The following is a 23269-nucleotide window of genomic DNA, read 5'->3' as shown; positions in this document are numbered from 1 at the left end:
GTTCAAACAAACAAACCAACAAACAAACTCTTCAGCTTTATATATTAGTATAGGAGTATAGATATAGATAAGTTTTCGTTGTGGCTTTTGTCTACGCGTAGGTACCTCTGCATTTTTAGTAAAAAGAATTTTGTTGATAACTATAATTTTAATTCAAGAAAGGGAAGGGTAAAGGACACTATGAATCGATCAAGTCCAAGATTTGCGAAACTGAGGGTTATGTAGAGAGATAAAAAGAAACAAATGATCGCTTATCAAATGTTGAACGTACCAAACTTTGAAGTAAGTTAAATTTGATTATTCGTTGTGCGGTGACAAAAAATACACAATATGTGGATATTCAACTGTCTCCATTAAAGTTTCGTGATATACTACCTGCTCACAGACGTACGGACATTTCCGAATAATTTGTAATAAGTCATCTTCCGTTTTATTCATTAGTTACACCCCCTAAAATAATATTAAAACAAAATACAGTCGTTTTTGTATTGTATACTAGCTGACCCAGCAAACGTTTTGCCTAATAAATTATTTCTAGTTGTATGACTTTTTTAATGCCACATTATGTAAAAATAAAAAATTTCGTCCAAAATCGTGACACGGGAATTATTAGAGAGATACATAAGTTTATGGAAGAATGCGTAACTTACGAATAATGAAAATTTATTTCGAAGCCTTTAATATAGATTCTTATTCCGTGTTATAGAGCGGTGGTTCGCCCTGTGAATAATATTAAGGTCGCAGGTGAAGGTCTGTTATCATATTAACAGCTGTCCACAACTCATCAAGGAAACCTTTTAAAAAAAATCGTAATTCATTAACAGATAACAATCGTTAGTGGAATGTAAACTGATTACGTATTGATTGACAATTAGTTTAAGTGTTTACCATTACATAAAGTTAACATTACGATCTGATTAAGAAAATACTAGTTAGAAAACTGACTGCTGCACTACGTAACTTAATCTTTGTGTCGCGGAGGGTGTCATAAACATAAAGTTACGGTCACCATTTTTGTGAATACAGAAATATTTGTCAAGCGGGCATCGAACCTGCGACGGGTCGCGCGCAGTGGGTAGCGTGGTGACCACTCGTGGTGTAGGTACTTGGCGTACAAGTGGTGCCCCCATAAGATTTTCAGGGGTAAGTACCCATAACAAAATAAAATGCTTTAATAAGATGTTGAGGTATAACAGCTTACACAGCCTTTTCTTTCGTTTATAATCAATACAGATATAATTAAAAATGGGTAAAATGCGAGTCCGACTTACGGTCCTAAAGTTTACCTCAGTTTACAGATACTGAATCTTAACAAACGGGCAGACAAACAGCGGCTTGGTTAAAGGTATCCGTTTTTACCCTTTGATTGCGGAATCCTAAAAAGAATGCTAGTATCTTAAAGTTTTCTAATTACAAACTTGTCTGCTACTCGCAAATCTAGAATCGTCAGAACTCCATATGAACATCTACCGATAAAGCACAAACCACATTCATAGCATTAAACATAACAACCTTTTGGAAAAACAAGTTAAACCACATTACTATTAAGCGTCTCATAAACGATTTAACGATAGTTAAAGACAAACATTTAGTCTTTAAGAGACAAACCATTTGCAATATTTATATATACTTAGGTAATAAGGAGCTCGTGGCTAAGCTACAACTACATAAGTGAATCGACCCACTATAGGAGAATTGCCTCTCCTCCCTCTTTCCATTTATCCCGGTCTATGGCCGCGCCTTATCATTCTGGGTTTAGTGATTAAGGTGAAAAACAAAAAAACCCCAGTCGCTAGAATATGTCGTTAGAAAAATATTGGAACACATACCTACGTACATCCGACTTCAAATAAAACGATGAAGCAAAAGTGAACAACTTTTTAAGGACTATATTACATCTCTTCCACAAAAGAAAACAAACAAATAGGTTTATCCAGTCCGAAGTTCTGAGCCAAAAAGATCAAAAAAATAATTACTAGATTTCAAAAATCGAAATACCTTCATTTTTGAATGATCCATTTAAATGTTATCAAAATCGGTTAAGCCGTTTTTATAGTTGCAAATTGCATTGTCATCGGGTTTGACCTACCCTGAAAATTACAGCCTGCTAAAAAATCGTCAAGTGCCTCAAAATTGAGTTACAAAAATCTAACCGGAACGATAAACAAACAAACAAGAAAGTGAGTGTATAAGACCGTGGGAAAATACAACCTCCTCCCCCCTACCTGAAGCCGGTGGAAAAGTCGCAAATATGAAAAACGTTCGAGAATTGCACGAAAGTTTTGTAACACACGTGAGAAATCGGAAAATGGTAGTCAGTAGAACTAGTAGAACCACCATTACAGGCTTTCTCTTTATGCTTGTAAATCGCGTGACCAAATCAACTGTTTCATGTGAACTGTTCGTATACAGGCTGTTTCTTGTACCTTACATTTTTATTAGGTGACCACTTATAGGAAGCAATAAAAAAACTTATTTTTTATTCTCTTTTTTTTTAAATCATCATTTTTTATTTGTTACTTCAGCATCATGATTGTGATTTATTTTTAGTCAAAAGGTTGTTCATTAAACGGACAGACTATTCATTACGCTTTATTTCATGAAACACAATCTAAAGCTTTAGAAAAAACAAAAGATGTCAAAGGTTAAGGCTACAACAAAAATACATTTTTAGTCAAATAAGTACATGTTTATCCCAAATTAAATTAGGTTTACCAAAGAAAGTTGATTATACACCCTAAATTTTATCTCTTGCATATCTTACTCTATATACTAATATATAAAGCTGAAGAGTTTGTTTGTTTGAACGCGCTAATCTCAAGAACTACTGGTCTAAATTGAAAAAATATTTTGTATGTTGTGTTGAATAGACCATTCATCGATGAAGGCTTTATTCTATAAACCATCGCGCTGCGACTAATAGGAGCGAAGATACAATGGAAAATGTGAACAAGACCGGGCAGGTATACCTAAATCATAACTTATATCTTCTACCCACGGGGACGAAGTCGCGGGCAACAGCTAGTGTCTAATATAGGAAATAAATTAATCTTCAAGAGAAGAAGTAGGTATGCGTACGTTTTTATTTTCTTTCCTCAGCATCCAAACTTAAAATAGTAAAACGAAAGGTTTTTTTGCTGGTGAAGTTGGTGTCCAAGGGCGGTAGGTATTGACAAGAAAAAGAAAGGCAAAAAAAAGATTTTAATGTCACCCTGTAGAAGACATTGGTTCACAATTCAAGGCTAGACCTAAGTTAAAGCTATTTACGTAATTATACGGTCAATGCAGATTGTAGTTAGGTTAAAGTGTATGTTTACTGTTTTATTGGCATTGTGGACTTAGTAATATAATATATCTTCTTTTTAATTCGATGTAAATTAGAAAGAAGGTATAAAGAAAAAAAAATGTAGGGTAAGTGCTACTTTTGCATGTCTTAGTTCTTGTTATTTACTTAGCTTCATGCTAACGACTATTTTTCGCACGTTTTTATACACTCACTTCCTTGTTAAACGGTTTTATTTAGCTCACTCCGTTTGTTTTTTTTGTTACTTTATATCTTTGTTTGTTTGTCGTTCCGGTTGGATTTTTGTAACTCAATTTTGAGGCACTTCTCGATAGACTAGCAGGCTGAAATTTTCAGGGTAGCTTCAAACCCGATGACAATGCAATTTACAACTATATAAACAGCTGGACCGATTTTGATAAAATTTAACGATGATATGTTGTGTTGCTTTATAAAGTCACGTCATGACACAAAGAATCGTCCTCCTTAATTCGCTAATTGCTTTATCTAAGACTAGCTGTTGCCCGCGACTTCGTCTGCGTGGTTAGAATATATCAGTTATGACTTTATCTTCGCTCCTATTAGTCGCAACGTGGTGGTATTTAGGCTAAAACCTTCCTCGATGAATGGGCTATTCTACACAAAAATAATTTTTCAATTTGAACCAGTAGTTCCTGAGATTAGCGCGTTCAAACAAACAAACAAACTCTTCAGCTTTATATATTAGTATATATAGATATAGATTTTAAGTTGAACAAAAAGAGAAAATACGTATTTATAATATTTGCTTGTATTATCTTATCTGGCTAAATAGCAGTATTTGATGTCACCACGCCAAACCCAAAACTTGACGCTACGTGCCGCTTTCGATCCCCGCGTAGGAGTAGCGTTTGTGTGATCCATGAATGCTTGGTCTGAGTTACGCAAGGATTTAATTCCTAAGTGCGGAATAGTTATTTTTTTTGAAGAAAAAATGACAACTTCTTCTATACACGGTAATTTTTTAGTCGTCTTACAAAAGGAGCCCCGTTCATGTATCTGACGTAAAATACCCCTAGGCGCGATTATTATTTTTTTAACATCAACAAAGATAATAAGTACAAAGAAAAATTAAACAAGAGAAATCTGAAATATACTCTTAAAAATGATAAAAACGCCGCCGCCCGCGCCCCTCACCATTGTTACAAGGCTCGGATGCGCTCGCAACAGAGCTGTTTCTAAAAAACTACGAATTGTATCATAATATTGAATAAAAATTGCATTTTAAATTTATTCAAATCTCATAAATACCTATTTTTTTATCATGAACGTGTTCTAGTCATTGGATACATGAACTGGACTGCTTATGTAAGACGACTAAAAAATCAAGGTGTATAAAAAAAACTGGTTTAAATTAACATTAGATCTACTGAAATTACATTTATGATTGGAGGTCGCGTGATTTACGATCATCACTTCTATGCATGAGCGATACCATCATTGTTCACAATAGCAGAAATAAAACTTGTCTATGTTTAGTTTAATTAATTTTTTTCCACGTTTTTTATACCCTCACTTTCTTGTTTGTATGTTTGTCGTTCCGGTTGGATTTTTGCAACTCAATTTGAGGAGCTTCCCGATAGTGCTAGCTTATCGGGAAGCGCCTCAGATTGAGTTGCAGGATAAAATTTTCAGGATAGCTCCAACCCGATGACAATTCAATTTACAACTATGTAAACGGCTTGACCGATTTTGATAAAATTTGATAGGGGTGACAATTAAAAACTTGGGTGTTTAGATTTTATTTGTAGACACTGTTTCATTGGAACTGATGGTATCCCACTACAGGGCAGATGTCTTTTCCCTCCAAAAATATCCCTGGAGATAACAGATAACAGTTTTATGAGAGAGAATCGGTCTCGTTCTGTTCTTTTGGGCTTGAGCGATATTAATTTAGTTTGTTTTTGTATGTAGGTGAATTATGGAGGAATTTTATTTGACATATATGTACTTGATGAAAATCAGTGGAGACTAAGTTTTGGTGGCGAAAGATTTTTCTCTCTGGGGTTTACATATTTTTTTCTTGCAATGAAAGCGTCCTACTTTAATTAGTATTTAGTACCCTGTAGGTTAATATTTAACGACATCAGACAACACTACTGTTAATACAATGTTCTAGTTTGACTGTCTTTTGTAAATAACAATTACAAATATGCTGTACTGTTTGGTATCTAAACAACCCCAAAATTACAAGCACGCTATACGCATACAAGATCGTTATGTCTACAAAATAACATGTATAGTGTACCTTCAACGACTGACCTTGTACCCAGACACGAAACTATGAAAAACAATTCCAACTACCATTATCATATAGCAATAAAGAAAAATCTATGAATATTGAATGAATACCATTTTGTGGTCCAATCGCCGTGATTGGTGGTCAGATACCATCGCATTTCTACACGGTGGGGTTGTCTACGTAATGAGTTACTGCCTTGATATGTTGGAGTGGAACGTTGTTATTGTGGAACCGTTGTTTCAAGATCATGAGCGTTTTGTATTTGGTAAGTGTTTTTAGTATTAAACAAGTTTGTGGCATATTTGATGTCATATATAAAGGATAAAAGGTTGAGCGCTGATTTCTGGGAACGGACTTTTTAAACTTTTCAAACCACTGGCTGAAGATCGTTTACCTTTGTTAGTCAACCTGACCTAATTTAGTCACGACCCACAGCTAGAGGAGTAGGTTTAATCCCGAAACAATTGTCTAGTCTTTAACAGAGACAGCAACCCCTGAGTTTTATTCGAAATTTCTTCTCAGGGTTGCTATATTATATATCTACTGCTCACAAAATAAATGGTTTAATTTAATTTCATGGTTTGGTTCTCTTTTTTTAACCCCCATCGTAAAAATATGAGTATTTATAAGTCTGCCTGCCAGCCTGTCTATGGCATCGTGGTTTCCACAGCAATTGAGCGATTTCAAGCGTATTAAAGGTGAAGTGTGTGCCAGTGTTCTAAGACATGTTTGATATTCATTATTCAATCAAGCCATTTGAAAGTTGTGGGGACTGGAAGTTTTTAATATCTGGAGTTCTTCTTTTATCTTGTATTTTGATTCGGTAATCGATTGCGCCTTGAAATGACATCGACGTTAACCAAGATCGAGTGATCAGAGTCATTGGCTGTCGATTATGCTTAGTACTACACTGTATACATAATAGGGTTGGTATCAGGATCCAGAATAAGAACTCAACGTTAGTAGTAGTAGGCATATTTCACAAAAAAATAACTGTGTAGTCCGTCAGATGATTTCCAAGGAAATATTTGACACATATTACTTCTTTATCGTAAACAAAAAATTAAGGGGATAAAGTGGTTTAAAATCTCCTGTGACGTCACTTACCAGTATGCTTTTTACATCAAGTGATGTTACTAGCCCCTACTACCATACATTCTAAATGCTTTGAATCTTCCTTACCTACCTTTGATGTGATAAATTGAATTATTCAACATCTGTGTTTATATTTTTTGGTAAAATATCTTATTTTATTGAAACAGATCTCGGTTATATTGCTTCTACAAAGTATTATTCATGAAAATGGTTAATAATGAAATTAGTGACGTAAGTTGAAAATTTAATTAGGTTGGAAACTGTTTATCCTTAATTAAACACAAGTTAATGACCGTGAAGCGACTTAATCTTAAATGGTTTTGTTGACTTTGTGATAACACGAACAGTATTATTTTTCTCCGTCCATATGCTATTGTACGTGTAAAATTATTTATTTTAAGACTATCAAGACTATGTCTAGCCGAGTGGTTGAGTTCAGTTCACTAAACCGTCTGTATGCGACGTGTCGCGGGTTCTTTCCCCACGTTGGACAAGCGTTTGTCTGATGAAATGCTTGTCCAGATTCACTGGGTGTCCTTAAAATTCCTTAGTTGGGGAGACATCTATACTAATATATAAAGCTGAAGAGTTTGTTTGTTTGTTTGAACGCGCTAATCTCAGAAACTACTGGTCCACATTGAAAAATTCTTTTTGGGTTGAATAGAGCATTAATAGAGGAAGGCTTTAGACTATAAACCATCACGCTGCGACTAAAAGGAGCTAAGATACAATGGAAAATGAGAAAAAAAAACCGGGCAGGTATACCTAAATCATAACTTATATCTTCTACCCACGGGGACGAATTCGCGGGCAACGGCTAGTTTAGGATAAAATGTAATATAGTTTTAACGAAAAAACTAACAACAACCGATATCAGATAAAAAATCACTGAGCCAAACTGGAGAACTGAATGGCAGCTATTTCACTTCAAAGAATCCATAAAATTGGTTCATTCAGTCCGAAGATCTAATGTAGCAAACATAAAAACAAAATACCCATGAATTTTATTGAGAACCTTTTTTAAATATGTTTTTAGTTCATGTACCTCTTCTCAAATTGGTTGCAGTTGTGGATCCCTTATTTTAATCTGAATAATTGTCTTTTAATTTTCTAAATGTTTTAACTCAATAGCTGGTAGTTTTACTAAGGAATAAATTTTGCGGTTTCGGGAAGGTATAATAAATGGATAAAGTCAGTAAAGGGACCATGTCCATGAGGTTTTCGTAGTCACGCAGTCAAAAGTATTATACTAAAGAAGATTTCTCTAAAAAGTTCACGAATTCTCTAGCCAATGAGAATTATTACGTAAAAAACGGCCATTAAGTCCAGAATTTTATAAAAATAAAATTCTTGTCAGTGGTTAAGACTTGTCAATCGGCTTGTTTATAATTTCCTCGCTAAAATATCTGTCTGATCGATCAGCTTTGGTAGTATCTGAAACCAGTGAATTTGCATGTATTCTGATTGGGACATCAGCCGGTTTTCTCTGGTTGAAGAAGGCTCTCAAGGCTTCAAAGGTAACATGTATCTGTGTTCATTCTCATAAAAACGGGTCCAAAAGGCACACAACACATTCATTCCAGTTTTGACAACACACTAAGTGGCCAAGAGAGGCCTCACTTACACATCTGGGGTAACATATAAGGGGTGATAGTAGATTCCTAGATATCGGTTTTCCTGATTCAGCTTATTACCAAATCCTTTCATGCAGGTTTTGGTAATAAGAGCAAAGAAGTTGCAAAGAATGCCTTTGAAAAATGACCAAGTTCAGCCAGTTTTCACCTAGCTAGGCCTATACCAAGCTGGTTGATGATGGGATGAACCTTGGGCTGGTGAAAGGAACTCAAGGTAAACGTTACTTTTATTATATTCATGCACAAAAATCAGAACGAAGGATAGGTTGACTTTCTAGATCTTCTCTTATTGTGGTTTTGTCCTCTAATACTACCTCTACCTCTAGTACTATTGAATGCTGATCACGCTTACTCAGATTCAGAACAAAACAGAACTCAAATTAATCGGGAGTTAGCATAACGACTTATATTTTTTTTTTAAACGACTCCCGCACGATTTCACAAACATTTAAGTCACATGCATAAAGACACTCAGGACAAGCATTCGTGGATTACAGAAACGCTCATCCTACGCCGAATCGAATGCGCCTCAATCGCTCGGCTATCTGTGAAAACAAAGAACGGATCTCCGTATCCCTATTAATCCCTATTAATATTATAAATCCGAAAGTAAATCTGTCTGTCTATCTGTTACGCTTTCACGCCTAAACCACGGAACTGATTTTAATGAAATTTGGTACAGAGATAGAGTTGACCTTGAGCAAGAACATAGGATTGTTTTTATCCCGGACTTTTGAAGAGTTCTCTTGGAAACGCGATATAACCGACCTCGACGCGGGCGAAGCCGCTTGCGAAAAGCTAGTAATAAATACTTTACGTTACTTTATGTACGTTGCGTTACGTATACGTCTTCATTCATGTCGTGTTCGTAGTTCGTTAGTTTATAATATTTACTAATAGGACAGTTATTCCTGAAATGCGGCTCGTGGTGAGATCACGTTATTTATAATACTCGTTAAGATGTTGGTTAAATATAGTGTGGATGAGTAAGCTTCGCTGGTAATATGATTTTATTTAAGTTTCGGCATTCGTCTATTACTTAGAGGAAGATCTCTGGTTTACCTATACATTCAATTACGGTTCAAAGGTACCAGATGGTACTAAATATTCGTCTCTGACCTTGACTAGTCCAGGCACAGTGTCATCCAAAAGTGGCAAAATATTTGAGAATAGTTTCGAATTCGACGTTTTTCCAGAAAGACGTGAAAAGTATTTCTATTCTTAACCGATTCGGCCGGTATTTCTTAAATACCATTCAATAGTTAAGCTTCTAAAATCTATCTATATTTTAACCCATGTTTATAATCTCTAAATAGGTAAGTTGCCTTATTGGAAACAAGATTGTTGTGTGACAAGATTGATGTTACTTACACATATTTTTAGTTATTAAAATTCATTTTTATTTTTACGCTCATTTAATATGTTCATCAAAATTGGCTACTTTTGCGATTTTCTCCAGAAGTAAGATCACTTAATTTTCAGATAAAGAATTTAAATACTTTTGTGATTGAGTGTACAATATGTCGGAGATGAATAGCCTAGCAAAAAGATGCGAGTCACTTATTATGATACAATGGCAGGTCAAATGATTCATACGAAAATCAGCCTTATTGCTACGAGATAAGGGTGCTGTGTTACCCCTCATGCCAGTCAGTCCTGCGCGATTTCTTCCAATACAATTTAAAGCTAATCTGTGATAACATTAAGTCATTAATTGCTTAAACTGCGTTTGAGAAACAGATTGCCAGTTTTTATCCGCATAACGTGTTTAAAGCTGAAGATTTATGGAGTAGGAAGTACAGTAATACTGCTACTTGCATTCTTGTTCCTCAGTTGAGTGCATTGAGCCACACGCGACGGACTGTTTACCATATCCATCGTAAAATCAAAATCTCGCCCAAAAACGGAGTTCCGAATACTTTTTGTAGGTGAGTCACCCCGTAACGTCCATATTCCAATGACCTTGTTGTCTCAGTCGCGGAGTGCGCGCTCAGCCCGCTACCCGCCCGGCCCCCGCGCTCCCAGCCCCACCAAGGAATAAACTCGAACCCGCGAGCGAAAACACAACAAAACCAGTGCCATAACTAAAATAATAAACAGACAAACAAATACGCGTTCAATACACGAGCTTTTGATTTTACACGGCCGTGCTGCTCGATCGTCGGGTTATCATAATGGCTTGTGGTCGCACTGCGCATGTGCGTGCTACGCGTCCGAAGTAAGATGGCAGAGGAATTGGTAGTGAAAGTGATGTAACATGGCCTCCTGCAACTGGTCGGGTTATAATGACGTCTTGCGACGTAACAACAGGTGTGTACTATAGGTATTACGGTACTTGTAAGACACGGATTATGAATTTTGATTTTGGAACACATTATTTACTTACTTTTTTTATGCCTACTTCTAGTGTTGTGGATGATAGACAAATTATTAGATATGTATTTATAAGTGATATTTTTTTTATTTACCTGTTACTGATATTAGTTTATGTTATTGTTTTGAAGTTTATTTGATCAATGATGATGTGTAGCTGTGCTGAGCTGACACAGCAAAACTAATTAGTATATTAAATTACCGGTGCTTTAGTAGTATTCTTCTATGATCTCTTTATTTAATTAACAACAAAGTGAAGTGGTCTTGGAATAATTTTATAAAGTTTACCTGTTTTGCGATAATTTATCAATATCTGTCAGTTAGAAATTTGAAACTTAACTTAAATTACATAAGGCCGATTTTTCAATCGCCAGATAACTTTTGTATAGAAAATATGTCAAATGGCCATATTTATTACAGATCTTTCAATTTTATATTATAGTTTCACATATACTACCGTATCAGGTGTAGAAATATTATAATTTTACAATAAACACTACTTTAGAATTTCTATATTAACATACTTATTCCGAAAGTTATATTTAGAAATAATTAACAATAACTATTTTTTATCAAACTTATAATCTATGAATTCTTTAACAGAATAGAAGCACATATTTAAAAGCCAAGTAAATATTGCACGTCTAAATTTATTTATAGGCAGCTGTCTGATCTGTGTTGGCAGCTTATTAAAAATTGTTATTGCCATACAAGGGGCGTTACGGCTATATAATTGAAGTCTCTGAGTTGGCACCTCTAATTCGTTTGGGCGTCTTTCTCGGACTCTTCTGGAAATACGCTCATTTATAGGAAAGAGGTGTGAATGCTTCTTAACAAATAAACAAATTTCAAAAACATAAAGACATGGAAGTGGAAGTATCTTTACCCTTTGAAATAATGGCTTACAATGATCTAAATAATCAGCACCACATATAGCTCGGATACATTTTTTTTGTGCTTAAAATGCCCTGTCCACATCTACTGAATTGCCCCATATAACTAGGCCGTAGCGCAGCACTGACGAGATGTATCCATGATATGCGTTTAGGACTGCTGCTTTACTAGCTGTGAGTCTTAGTTTACGAAGTGCAAATACAAATTTGTCTAATTTATTACATACTTTATCTACATGATTTATTCCTCAGATAAAAGTTATCTGACGATTGAAAAATCGGGCCTTAAAGATGTAATGCATAGTGTTACTTATTTAAAAGCGGTTTACATACTCGCATTTTTTCGGATATTCCGCCTAGTTTCGGGCCTAACCGGAGAACTAACATCTTGAGGGTCCGCTAATGATACAGGACTTCTGCTGTTCCGAAACTTGCGGGGCTATCCCCATCAATTCGATTGAGTAAATATTATTAAATAAATAATTATGAATCTGCCTTACGTTATTACAAAATCATAGCAAAAGCTAGTTCCACGATAAGACTGATGATGATAAGATGTTTTTTGAAAACTAAACAAAAGATAAACGTTATCGTAATACCTATTCAAGATCTTACAACATTTTTCTTTTTTTTTTTGTACCGGTATAGTATTATCAGTTAAGTAACAGTTCCAGACTAGTATTATTCTTATTACTACTATTAAACTCACGGGCGTATCGGTTACTTTTATGCAAATATTATGAAAACGATCACGAACGTGGAATAAACCGTGTCCAAATCGTGTTTTCTTATTCATGGCAAAGTGGAAATAAGGAATTGCTATTGTTGTTATACAGGCATAAACTTTGATCCGTATGTCATTGTCAAAATGAACTCTTAAGACATTATCCGAAGGTAGGTTTTTCTTTGTAATTCATAGTTATTAGTACACGTTGTTTTTCTCTTTAATCAACTGTTTAGATTTTAGTATTGGCAGTGCAAAGGCTTGACTAACGAGGAAATATTATTACGAGTATTATGGTTTATGTTAGGTATATCGAGCGAGCAAGGTGACTCACCTATTTCTTCTAATCAGACGCAAGATGACAGTATACTTTTAAATAAATCTTTGCTAATATAACATTTCACAGATACATTTAACAGAATTATCAAGGAATAATGATAGAAATCACTCAAACTCAAAAGACAACATTTTTTTACGTGACGTTAATGAGCCTGTCATTTCCATACATTTATATTCTGTTGTAGTTCTTTTCAATAAATGCTAACAGTAATGTCACTTTTTAAAGATTGTTTAAAATACGTGTATTTATGAATCAGGGGAAAAATATCATCATCGGCCTAGCCTTTTCCCAACTCTGTTAGGGTCGGCTACCAGTCTAACCGGTTTCAGCTAAGTACCAGTGTTTTACAAAGAGCGACTGCCTATCTGACCTCCTCAACCCAGTTACCTGGGCAACACGATACCCCTTGGTTAGACTGGTTGTCAGACTTTTCAAGCTTCTGACTACCTGCAACGACTGTCAAAGGTGTATGAATAACAGCCGGGACCTACAATTTAACGTGCCTTCCGAAACACGGATTAACTCATTATAACAAAGATGGTGACCCATCTACGGACCAACGGCGTCAAGAATAGCTTAACCTGTGATCGATGATCGACTTATGCGGTTATAGCTTAGCCACATACACAAAATAATGGCCTTGATGTGTAGTACCAATGCGACTTACAAAGTTATCTGTGCATTCTTAATTATTCCAAGACACTATTGGCAAAGGATATGAGGAAACCCGCATTCCAAATGTTGGAAATTGATATCACCGCAGTGAGCTAGCGTGGTGATCAATGCTCAGACATTCCCTATACGTGAAGAGGCCTGTGCCCAGCAGTAGAGCATGCGCGAGAGACCCCTTCACTCTGACTTAGGCAGAATGGTAGTCAGTGGAAGAAGGACATATCTCCATGCTCTGGTTTAAAGTAGCGTTTCATCCCGGGGAACAAAAAAAGAGGTGTCAGAAAAATAATAAATCATAAAAACTAGGGAACTACTTAAAATGTAGTTTCTTTGGTTTACAGAAATTTCTCAATAATTACAAAAAATCAGCTTACACCAGTCAATAAAGTAAATTGTTTTTTCCACCGGAATAAAAAAAAGGAAAACACAGGAACTATTCGAAACAATATTTTGTAAGTAATACCGAAGCTTATATTATTTTATTTTATCTATCTATTTAAAAACAAATATGTTAAAGGGTGGGGAAACCGAAATACAGCCAAGTTGTCACTATTCTGTATTTCCCAAGCAAGACTACATAATTACTTAAAAAAAGTGTACGGAAAAGAAACGATATTTATTATTTAAACGAAACAAAATTATTTATAATCATGCCAGCAAGAGTACAAATATTTTGATAACTGCATACAAAACATTATAATGAAAAAATAACATCAATTAAATTTTCGCGTAACATGATATCGCAATAGTTAGTCAAACTCTGGGCAGTCAACACAGCACTAGTCGGCGCACGACACGCACCGACACTGGTTGAATGCGCTCATTAAAAAAAAAACATTTAAAAATCCTGTGCGTTTCGTCTGTGATACTTGACAGTGTGGCTGAATAAACTATTGTCAGTGCCTAATTGTGTAAAGTTTGTTGTAGTATTAATGTCTTCAACAACGGTATCAGTTTTGTTTACTATTCTGTTTAAAAAAACAAATCGAGATAGTTATGGACGTTTTGTTTAAAAAAACAAATGAAAATATTTATGAAATATGGTTGGTAAATAATAACATGTATAATACGGTATATTTTGTCTTGTAATAGATTTCACAGATAATTAACAAGTTCTCTTCGTTTCAAGTTCTAGAGAATGGGACTCCCATTAGAATAGTTTGGTTTTATTTAAAACGATTTACGATACCCGTTGGTACGATACGACGACCTCAGTGGTCGAGTGGCGTACGCACCGGTTTCAAGGTGTCGCTAGCTCTGAGGTCCCGGGTTCGATCCCCGGTCGGGTCAATGTAAATATCACATTTCTACATTGTCTCGGGTCTGGGTGTTCGTGGTACCTTCGTTGTATCTGAATTCCATAACACAAATGCTTTGGCAACTTACTTTGGGTTCAGAACAATGTATGTGATGTTGTCCGCATTTATTAAAAAATGAAATCTGTTCCTTAATGAGTAATAATAATTTTACAACTCCATTAAAGTACTGTAATTATGGATCCATATTTAGTTAATTTCAATTGCAATTAGTAATTAATGGTTTGGTAATGTTCATATGCTTATTACTCAAAGATGAAGGTGACTAAGGCCTTTAGTACGTCATGTTATGAGGGAAGGTTCTTCTTTCCCGATGGTACGGGCTACTGAGTATGTCTATTTGTTGTCGTTTGGAGACCAAAAATTAATACTTATAAGACAGCGCTTAGACCTGCAGTATATTTGTACAATGTATTTCATTTTGCCTTAAAATTAACACATAATTAACTTTTAACAAACGAATTGTTTTTAACGACTCCCAAGGGACTTAATCCATGTGTCTCGTGGGGTTTTACTAACATTCAAGTCTCATGAACACCCAAAATCAGGACAAGTATCGTGGAACAAACAAATTCTTGTGGTACGCGGGAATCGAACCCGTGACACGTTGCGCTCAGTGTGTTTGGCTTGGTGACCTCAACCACTCGGCTATCCGTGCAGTATTTATTTTTGTACGATAGACATTATAGGTACCTCTCTGTGTGGACAGGAGTCTGTGCTCAGCTGAGGGACATTTATAATAGGTAGTACACGAACTGCTAATATAATTTACTTGTTTGAGATAAAACATACTAAGAATATTTTCGCAATAAAATTAACCGCCGAAGTGACCTGCGGATTTTTTAGTTACAACAAAAACATTTTGCGTAGTCATGTCATGGTTGGATTTTGCTTCACAATATAATTCCCCACTTTTAGTCATTGAAAACGCAATACAAATGTTTTGATCGTATGTTCTCTACTGTAATAACAACATATGCGTTGCATTGTTTTGCAAAGGTCGCTCGCACTATACAGGGCGTCCCAGAAATAAACTTCGAGTCGAAAAAGTTCAGTTTTCAAGTTCAGTTCAGGTCGTGAACGTTGTTATAAAAAATGAGGAAACAAAATAGATCAATTACTTTCCACATTATAAGCATCTTTTTTTTTTGATAATACTGATGTGAAATGATCTTTTAGGTCAACAAATAAGTTTTTTTCTTCACTTTTAGTATGTGTGGGTATACGATATCATGCTTCCTGTTTTATATTTTGTGATTGCTATTATAACCTGGCCTACCAACTGTTTTAGCGCGACGTTAATTTCTTTGACACCCTGTAGAGAACGATTGAACATTGATAATTCTTCGAAAGGCCAGTCCAGGAAAGACTGCATTTGTTAACTCACTAGCTGCGTACCGCGAGCCCGCCCGCTATAAATCGAAAATGTTCCCACGGGAACACAAAATCAGGATAAAAACTAACCTTTGCGTCTCCGGTTATGAAAAAACCTATCTGTAAATACACCAAGTTTCGTCTAAATCCTCGTTCAGTGGTTTTTGTGTGAAAGACTAACAAACAGCCATACATTCAGAATACATTCATGTTCGTTTTTACAATACTATGGGGATTATGAAATTACTACATTGTCTGGAATTAAAAAGATTTTGAAAAGAGTTCGTTTTGAAGTCTCCTAACAGCAGTAAGATAATATCGAGATGAAAATAATCGTGGGCAAACGTACATACATATAAACAGGTCAAGTACAGAACCTCGTTTTCTGAGTAAAGCACTAAAACGAATTTTCCTGTATGTAACAAATACTTTCCTAAACACCGCATCCAAATTGATTCCAACCAAAAGCAAGATAATCATACATATAACAAACAATATAACTGCGATCCTCATTTTTTTAAGTCGCTTAATTATTTCCAATCGCCTGCAAAAAGTCGGAGGATTTCGTCGGTCTTTAGTTTTTTTTTTGTTGCTTTTGTCAGTTGTTTTTTTTTATTGAAGTCGGTAGTATGTTTGCTTGGGGCAATATTGTGTATTTCACAGAAGAGTGACGTCACTCGTCAGTCCTATTCACTGTAATTGGATCCACTTATGTTTGTGGGACAAAAGTAAATAGGTATACTCATACACTATTCCTTTAATTTCATGCCTATCTTGTGCTGTACAATAAAAATATAACCTTTAACATATGTACCTATATTTTTTCCGACATTAAGAGCATCATTAACATGTCATTTTATATTTGTTTTATCACAATATTTTTTACCCATACTATCAGAAGGGGACATTTCTATAATCCGTACGACTCATTCCTTTTGTAACTTCTGACAGTTAAGTGTAATCATCAGTTCTATTTGATTCAACGACTTTCAATATCTTTAGAAGTGAACTATTTTCTTATTTACTTACCTATGCGTTTTGAGGCACTTGCTCCAGATATTTAGCTGAATCCGTTAAGAAGCATCATAGCATAGTACTACGCAAATACTTACGTCATTCCAGATATGAAATATTCTAAACGCGTGAGACGACGATGCTCCGTAGGTTTCGTTAAAATAGAAATATAATTTTAAACTCTTCTGAATTACTAACATCTGGCGTAACACATGGCTTGTGGCTATTTATGTTATCAACTTTTGTGAAGCATATCAGTATCACTCCCTGTGTCGATAAACTAACAACGTTCACGATTATAGTCATTTTTGCATCAAATAACCATGCATTTAAATAGGTCTGAGTAAGCATTATATAAGCACAAGTTATTAGCTAAAACAAACGAGTTTAATTTGTCCTATTTCAAACATAACAATTTAATTACACAAATTTATTTTTTCGTTGCAGGTATACGACACCTTGAAACTAGTCTATGGAAATATCACAAATGCACTCAGTGACCGCCTATGTTATAAGGAATCCGAATATGAGGCGAAAGAGATGCCGTCGCGTACCCGGGCCAGGTGCCTCATGCTTCTCTTGAGGCAAATGAGATCTGTCAAGTTCTTCTTCTTAGTCAGTTGCACAAGCTTTGCCGTTTCACTGTTTTGGGTACAGCTTGCTGTTCGGCAAGAGCAACCCGATTTAACTGCGACTCTTGTTCAAGAAGCCCTAGAAAATGTTGGGAGGGACAGCAGGTATAAGGATGTATATCGGAAAACGAACAAGCTCCCTAAAGACTTCAAATACATATTATTATGGAATTCTCAAAAAATGGCACCTATGTACTACCTCGGCAACGGACAAAAAGCGTTCCTTGACAACAATTGCTCAGTAGTCGACTGCTATGTTACCGAGGACAGAAACTTTTTCGGTAATGATATAACTAAATTCGATGCCATAGGTTTCAATGGACGAAATCTCGATCCCTTCGATTTACCAACCGAACGTTCTCAACATCAAAAGTATATATTTTTTAACATGGAATCGGCAGATAATTATCCAATTTGTGACGAGCAGTTCGACGGATTCTTCAATTGGACGGCTACCTATAGACTAGATTCAGATGTTCCAATCCCGTACTTACTAATAAGGGATAGGGCGGGTAAAGTGGTGGGGCCTAAGTTGAATATGAAATGGAAGGAGGACATGCCAGAAGTAGGGGATGAGTTTGCATACAGGATTGAAAATAAAACTAAAGCAGCAGCTTGGTTCGTGTCTCATTGTAAGACGAGAAACGGTCGACTAGGGTTTGCGGGGGCATTGAAATCTGCTCTACTTCCTTATGGCTACACAGTCGACGTGTATGGGTTGTGTGGTTCGCTGCAATGTCCCAGAAACAAACAGTCCGATTGTGACTTCTTGTTGAAGAGGGACTACTTCTTTTATTTGGCGCTAGAGAACTCTTTCGATCGAGACTACGTGACGGAAAAGTTACTGACGGCCTTGCAGCATGACGTTGTCCCCATACTTTATGGTGGAGCTGATTATTCAAGGTATATTATAATGCAAATCATTTATTTTTCTTCGTGTTTTCATCGTAGCCAGTAAAATATATTGTTAGTATAGAATTGAATGGTGACTTTTGATCAAGTGAGCTACATATAATCCAAACCTAGAGTCAAACTATACGTAGTTTTAGAAAAATCTGAAGTTCGTCTGATCTAGAAAAAAATAAATCTGGATTGAAATGTAAAGAAATTAACTTTTCATTTACAGGTTTCTACCACCAGGATCCTATATCGACGGGCGGAAGCAGAGCGTGACTAGACTAGCTGCCATCATGGACAGGCTGATGCATTCTCCAAAAAGGTACAGCCAATACTTCAGGTGGAAACCTTACTACACGTACCACGACCCATCTAAAGTCGAAAATGTCTGCTCAGTCTGCGAAGCTTTGCACAACAAGAAAAAGGTTCAGGAGACCACCATCTACGAGAGCTTTAGGGATTGGTGGTACTCAGACTACGAGGCGAGGTGCGATGATTGATGGATTGATCACACCTGCTGTTGATTACATGCATCCGAACATATCGTTTAACATCTTAACACATCATGTGAACTTATTATATTTATTTATTCCTAAAATTCAAGTTGTAGCCGTTAGTATTGTCGAAACCGTGCTATTATTATAAAACTGAATTACTCTGCTTGACTGAAATGATCTCGCTTTACTGCTTCGCGGGAAAAGTTTTTGATATATATCTATGCTGCATTTTTCACTGATCTTCCTTAGCGTCAATTCTCTTAACATCCTATTTTTATTAGCGCGCAACTTTTATACTAATGCATTTCTTACCATTACCAGTGATTGATAAAAAAATACCGTTTATTATGAAATTTGTGGGGTATACGTACGAAACTGCAGACTTTGTTTGCGAATATTCTCATGAGAACATTGACATCATCAAAATTCAAAACCAGATTTCGGAAATCAGTAATAAAGACTTCATTGATCAGCGTTAGGTTGTGTACTGGAATGCACTGCGAATAAAGGGTGGTGGCGGCGTTCTGGTGGCAATCTTAAAATCACGAGCTAAATATAACAAAATAGACTTTCTTCTTATATTTTGACCTGCTCTCAAAGAGTAGTAATCAATGGATACAGTTCAAGGGTCATCGAGGTTACATCAGGCGTCCCACAAGGCTCTATTCTTGGGCCATTATTATTTAACATTTTTGTAAACAATATCTGTCACTGTTTTCATCATACAAAGTTTCTAATATACGCCGACGATATAAAGGTCTACAAATCCTTTAGTAATCTTTTTTGCTTTTCAAAGAATCTTTATCTCAACTGAAACCAGTACCGACCTCGGTGTTATATTCAACACCAAATTATACCTAGATATACACATTAACAAAATATTCAGAAGAGTTTTTTAACTTTTCGGATTTGTCATGCGGTCCACTCTTGACTTCAAAAAAAACACATTCAGGTTTATGTTTATACAAAGCCCTCGTTCGTTCACAACTGGAGTATGCAGTTTCAGTATGGACTCCATTCTACATAAAATATGCTGAGATGGTAAAGCATGATACGTACAGATTTTTGCGTGCTATGCATTATGGATGTCATAAAGCATACCTACCGTATGCCGTTTTTATCAGTAGGTCAATATAACTTGAAGCAACTGTTCTGTATAATATGATCTGCTATGCCGTACCTTCGTTCCGTTATTTAAAGGCGAAATGTACGCGCATGCACTCTTTTTGCACTGAACACCTGTCGAACTAACTCAGGCCTAAGTTTTCGTTTTACGTCTACTTTAACTCCGCATGGTTAACACTCATAACGTCACCTTTGTAAACATAGATATTTTTAATTGTAGCAAAATTCAAAAGCCTCCTTCACCGTTGCCTACTAACTTGATACGCAAACGACTTTATGACAGTAATTTTAATATTGGCATTGTGTTTTTATAGATATATATTATGCTTAAAGTCATATTTATAAATATGGCAATAAATTTTAATACTCTCGTTATCTGTTATAGTATTTGTACTGCTGTTAATTAATGATCCTAGCGATTAGCATTCTTCTTTTCTAAATTTCTATGTTTACTTGCGGACAGGGTTGTGGGTTGCATTATGACTACAGCCAGTCATTGTTATATTAGTTATAAGTTTTATGTAGTAACTATTTGCTGTTCCTTAAGAATAAAATGACATTGAACGACTGTCTATCTGAACGCCGCAGACAAAGTCAGGGGTGGTGTAGTCCGTCGTGGTACTTAAGATATTTTTAAACTTTCATTTAAAGCAATAGAAAGTACAAATCAAATTCGCCTTTAATTTTGAAGCTTGAAATTGATCTAATAAATATGCTTTAACTAACGCATATCGAATAAATCACAGGCCAATTTTAGTCTTCATAAGTAAGTCAGTATTAAAATTGTGATTTTTAGTAACAGTTATAAGGAAAATCATAGATATAGACTGGCTTTTAAATAAAGTGGGTCATTTTACTGATTGAATTTATCTTGTGTTTTCCAGAATGTTTACGATATATTTAATAGTTGTAACAGTTTTAGGCTAGGGTTAGTTTGTTTAGTAGTTAGGTTAGTTTTAGGTCTTCGAGCAAAAATCATAATTTGGTTTTATTCCTTGCAACGAAATTTGAATGTTAAAAAAGCTATGGGTTCCGTACAAATAGGCTAGGGATAAATCGGTCGGATGACTAAAATTTTTATTAGTATTGGTTGTTACAGTGTATATGCATATGTGAATGTGAATTTCAACTGCATAGCTATCAAGGTTCATGAGATACAGCCTGATGGCGGACGAACGGACAGACAACGGACCCAAAATAATAGGGTTCCGTTTTTACCCTGTATGTACGGAATCCTAAATATGATTAAGTGAACTCATGATATCTGTTTGCGTTTAATTGAAACGCTATTTGTAAGAAAAATGGATTTTTGAATGAATTATTGTTAGACCGTTTTGTTTTGTAAATAGTGTTGTGTTTGAAGTAGTATTTATTTAGCATATGTACATATATAGATAGTAAGACATCAAAATATGAGTACAGTCCATGAAATCTAAAAAATAGAAATAAACAACATGTTATTTCAAATTCTTGGATACAAGTCGGATAAAATTAAATTTCTTCGTAATTTAATCGTTTTACCAAAGAAACCTCTTTGGTTTTCTTAATTGCGTGTTATCTTAAAAAGTATAAAACGTAGACATTAGGCATTTAATGGGTCTTTAAAATTACGACATTTGTTTAAAATTGCTCAATAACAAGTTTCGATTCTTAATGAACTCTGTTCGAATATTAAGGATAATTTTAAATTATTTTTTCCATTTCAGTCTCTTTCAATTTAACGTCTTGTTCGTCAATTGATACATATCTGCTACTTTTAGACATTATAGAAATACAAAAAATAGTTTTAGAAAATGACTCAATAGCGGATTAAGTGTTTACACTGTGAACAATAGTATCATTAATTATAGCTCCATGTATCATATCAGATTTTAGGGAAAAAACATTAAAAAAAAAAGAGTTTGTGTATAATAAAACTTCGGTATACTTCAGCAAGATTTTTTATTGCTGATCAAGATATTCAATTTAAGATAAAAAATATTGTTGTTCTTTGTTGTATAACATGTACTTAAATGTGTTCTTAGACGGTCTCCGTTTGATTTGAAATTTATCGGATATTTGACTCCGAAACTAGTCGGATATTTGACTCCGAAACTAGTCGGATATTTGATTCTGAAACTAGTCGGACGCTTGATTCCGAATCTAGTAGGGAAGAGTTAAATTTTGCTCATAAAAACAAGTTATTTGAATAAAAGCAAGATTGATTTTAAGAAAATAGCCAATCCTTCCATAATTCTATTGGTTAACGATATTTCTTCATATTAGTTTTGAACCATTCTTCCAATTAATTATTAAGACGAAATGGCTTCCGTAATTTAAGGAGTTTCGAAGAGTAGCATTTTAAAATGAAATGTTCATGTAAGATAATAATTACTAGTATTATTTAACAATAAATACTTAGGTATAAGAATGGTCTGTTGATGAGATGTAGTTTGGTACTTTGTATTGTATTTTTTAATCTGTATAGTTCTCTGTACTTAAGTCAAAAACAAATGTAAATTATTATTCAAGAATGCAAACCAAAGTATATGTTATTTTTACTCCCAGAAATAAATATGAATTAAGCAGTTATCAAATGTGTGTCGGAGGAAGCTATGAGCCGGGTTGATTGTTGTTTGATAAAATTATTTGTTAACAATTTAATTGTTTCAAAATGGCTATTAAATTTAATATTTGTTACAAATGTTAAAATCTAAGTTTTATTCTTTCACTCACTCACTTTTATTGTTTGTCGTTCCGGTTGGATTTTTGTAACAATTTTTTGAGGCACTTGCTTATCCGGATAAGCAAGCAAGATGAAATCTTCAGGGTAGCTTCAAATCCGGTGATAATGAATTTTGCAACTAAAAAACTGCCGAATCGATTTAGATAAAATTGGAACGGAATGACATTTAAAAAAGTGGGATTTTAGATTTTTAAAACTTATTGGTTATTAAATAGCTTTTAATACTTTATGACGCTCATGTCCGCCATAAGGTGTGTTGCGATGCAATGGAAAAAAAAAACAAACTATCAGTCAATGACCTCATTAGTTAAGTTGATAAAGCAGCTGTCGCGTATAGCCGGGCGTCACAGGTTCGAATCTGTGGTTTGAATTTTTCATTGTATTTAATTGCAAA

The 23269-nt window shown here is 35.1% G+C and overlaps 1 protein-coding gene across 4 annotated transcripts; it reads left to right on the top strand.

Annotated features, from left to right (window-relative positions):
- Positions 1-9643: 9643 nt before the first annotated feature.
- LOC113499970 (alpha-(1,3)-fucosyltransferase C-like) lies at positions 9644-23035 on the top strand. Of its 4 annotated transcripts, none has more exons than XM_026880600.1 (3): positions 9644-10221; positions 17447-18534; positions 18758-23035. In XM_026880600.1, the coding sequence occupies exons 2-3, from the start codon at positions 17540-17542 to the stop codon at positions 19026-19028; spliced, it is 1266 nt and encodes a 421-aa protein (XP_026736401.1). In that variant the 5' UTR covers positions 9644-10221; positions 17447-17539; the 3' UTR covers positions 19029-23035. The 4 variants fall into 4 exon arrangements, with proteins under 4 accessions (XP_026736401.1, XP_026736400.1, XP_026736398.1 ...); XM_026880599.1 differs by lacking the exon at positions 9644-10221 and adding an exon at positions 10228-10603; XM_026880597.1 differs by lacking the exon at positions 9644-10221 and adding an exon at positions 13968-14242.
- The last annotated feature ends 234 nt before the right edge of the window (positions 23036-23269 follow it).

Source organism: Trichoplusia ni, chromosome 13 (assembly GCF_003590095.1).
Source record: "Trichoplusia ni isolate ovarian cell line Hi5 chromosome 13, tn1, whole genome shotgun sequence".
Classification (NCBI taxonomy): domain Eukaryota; kingdom Metazoa; phylum Arthropoda; class Insecta; order Lepidoptera; family Noctuidae; genus Trichoplusia; species Trichoplusia ni.
Note: the sequence above shows the minus strand (reverse complement) of the source record. Positions and strands in the feature narration are given on the sequence as shown.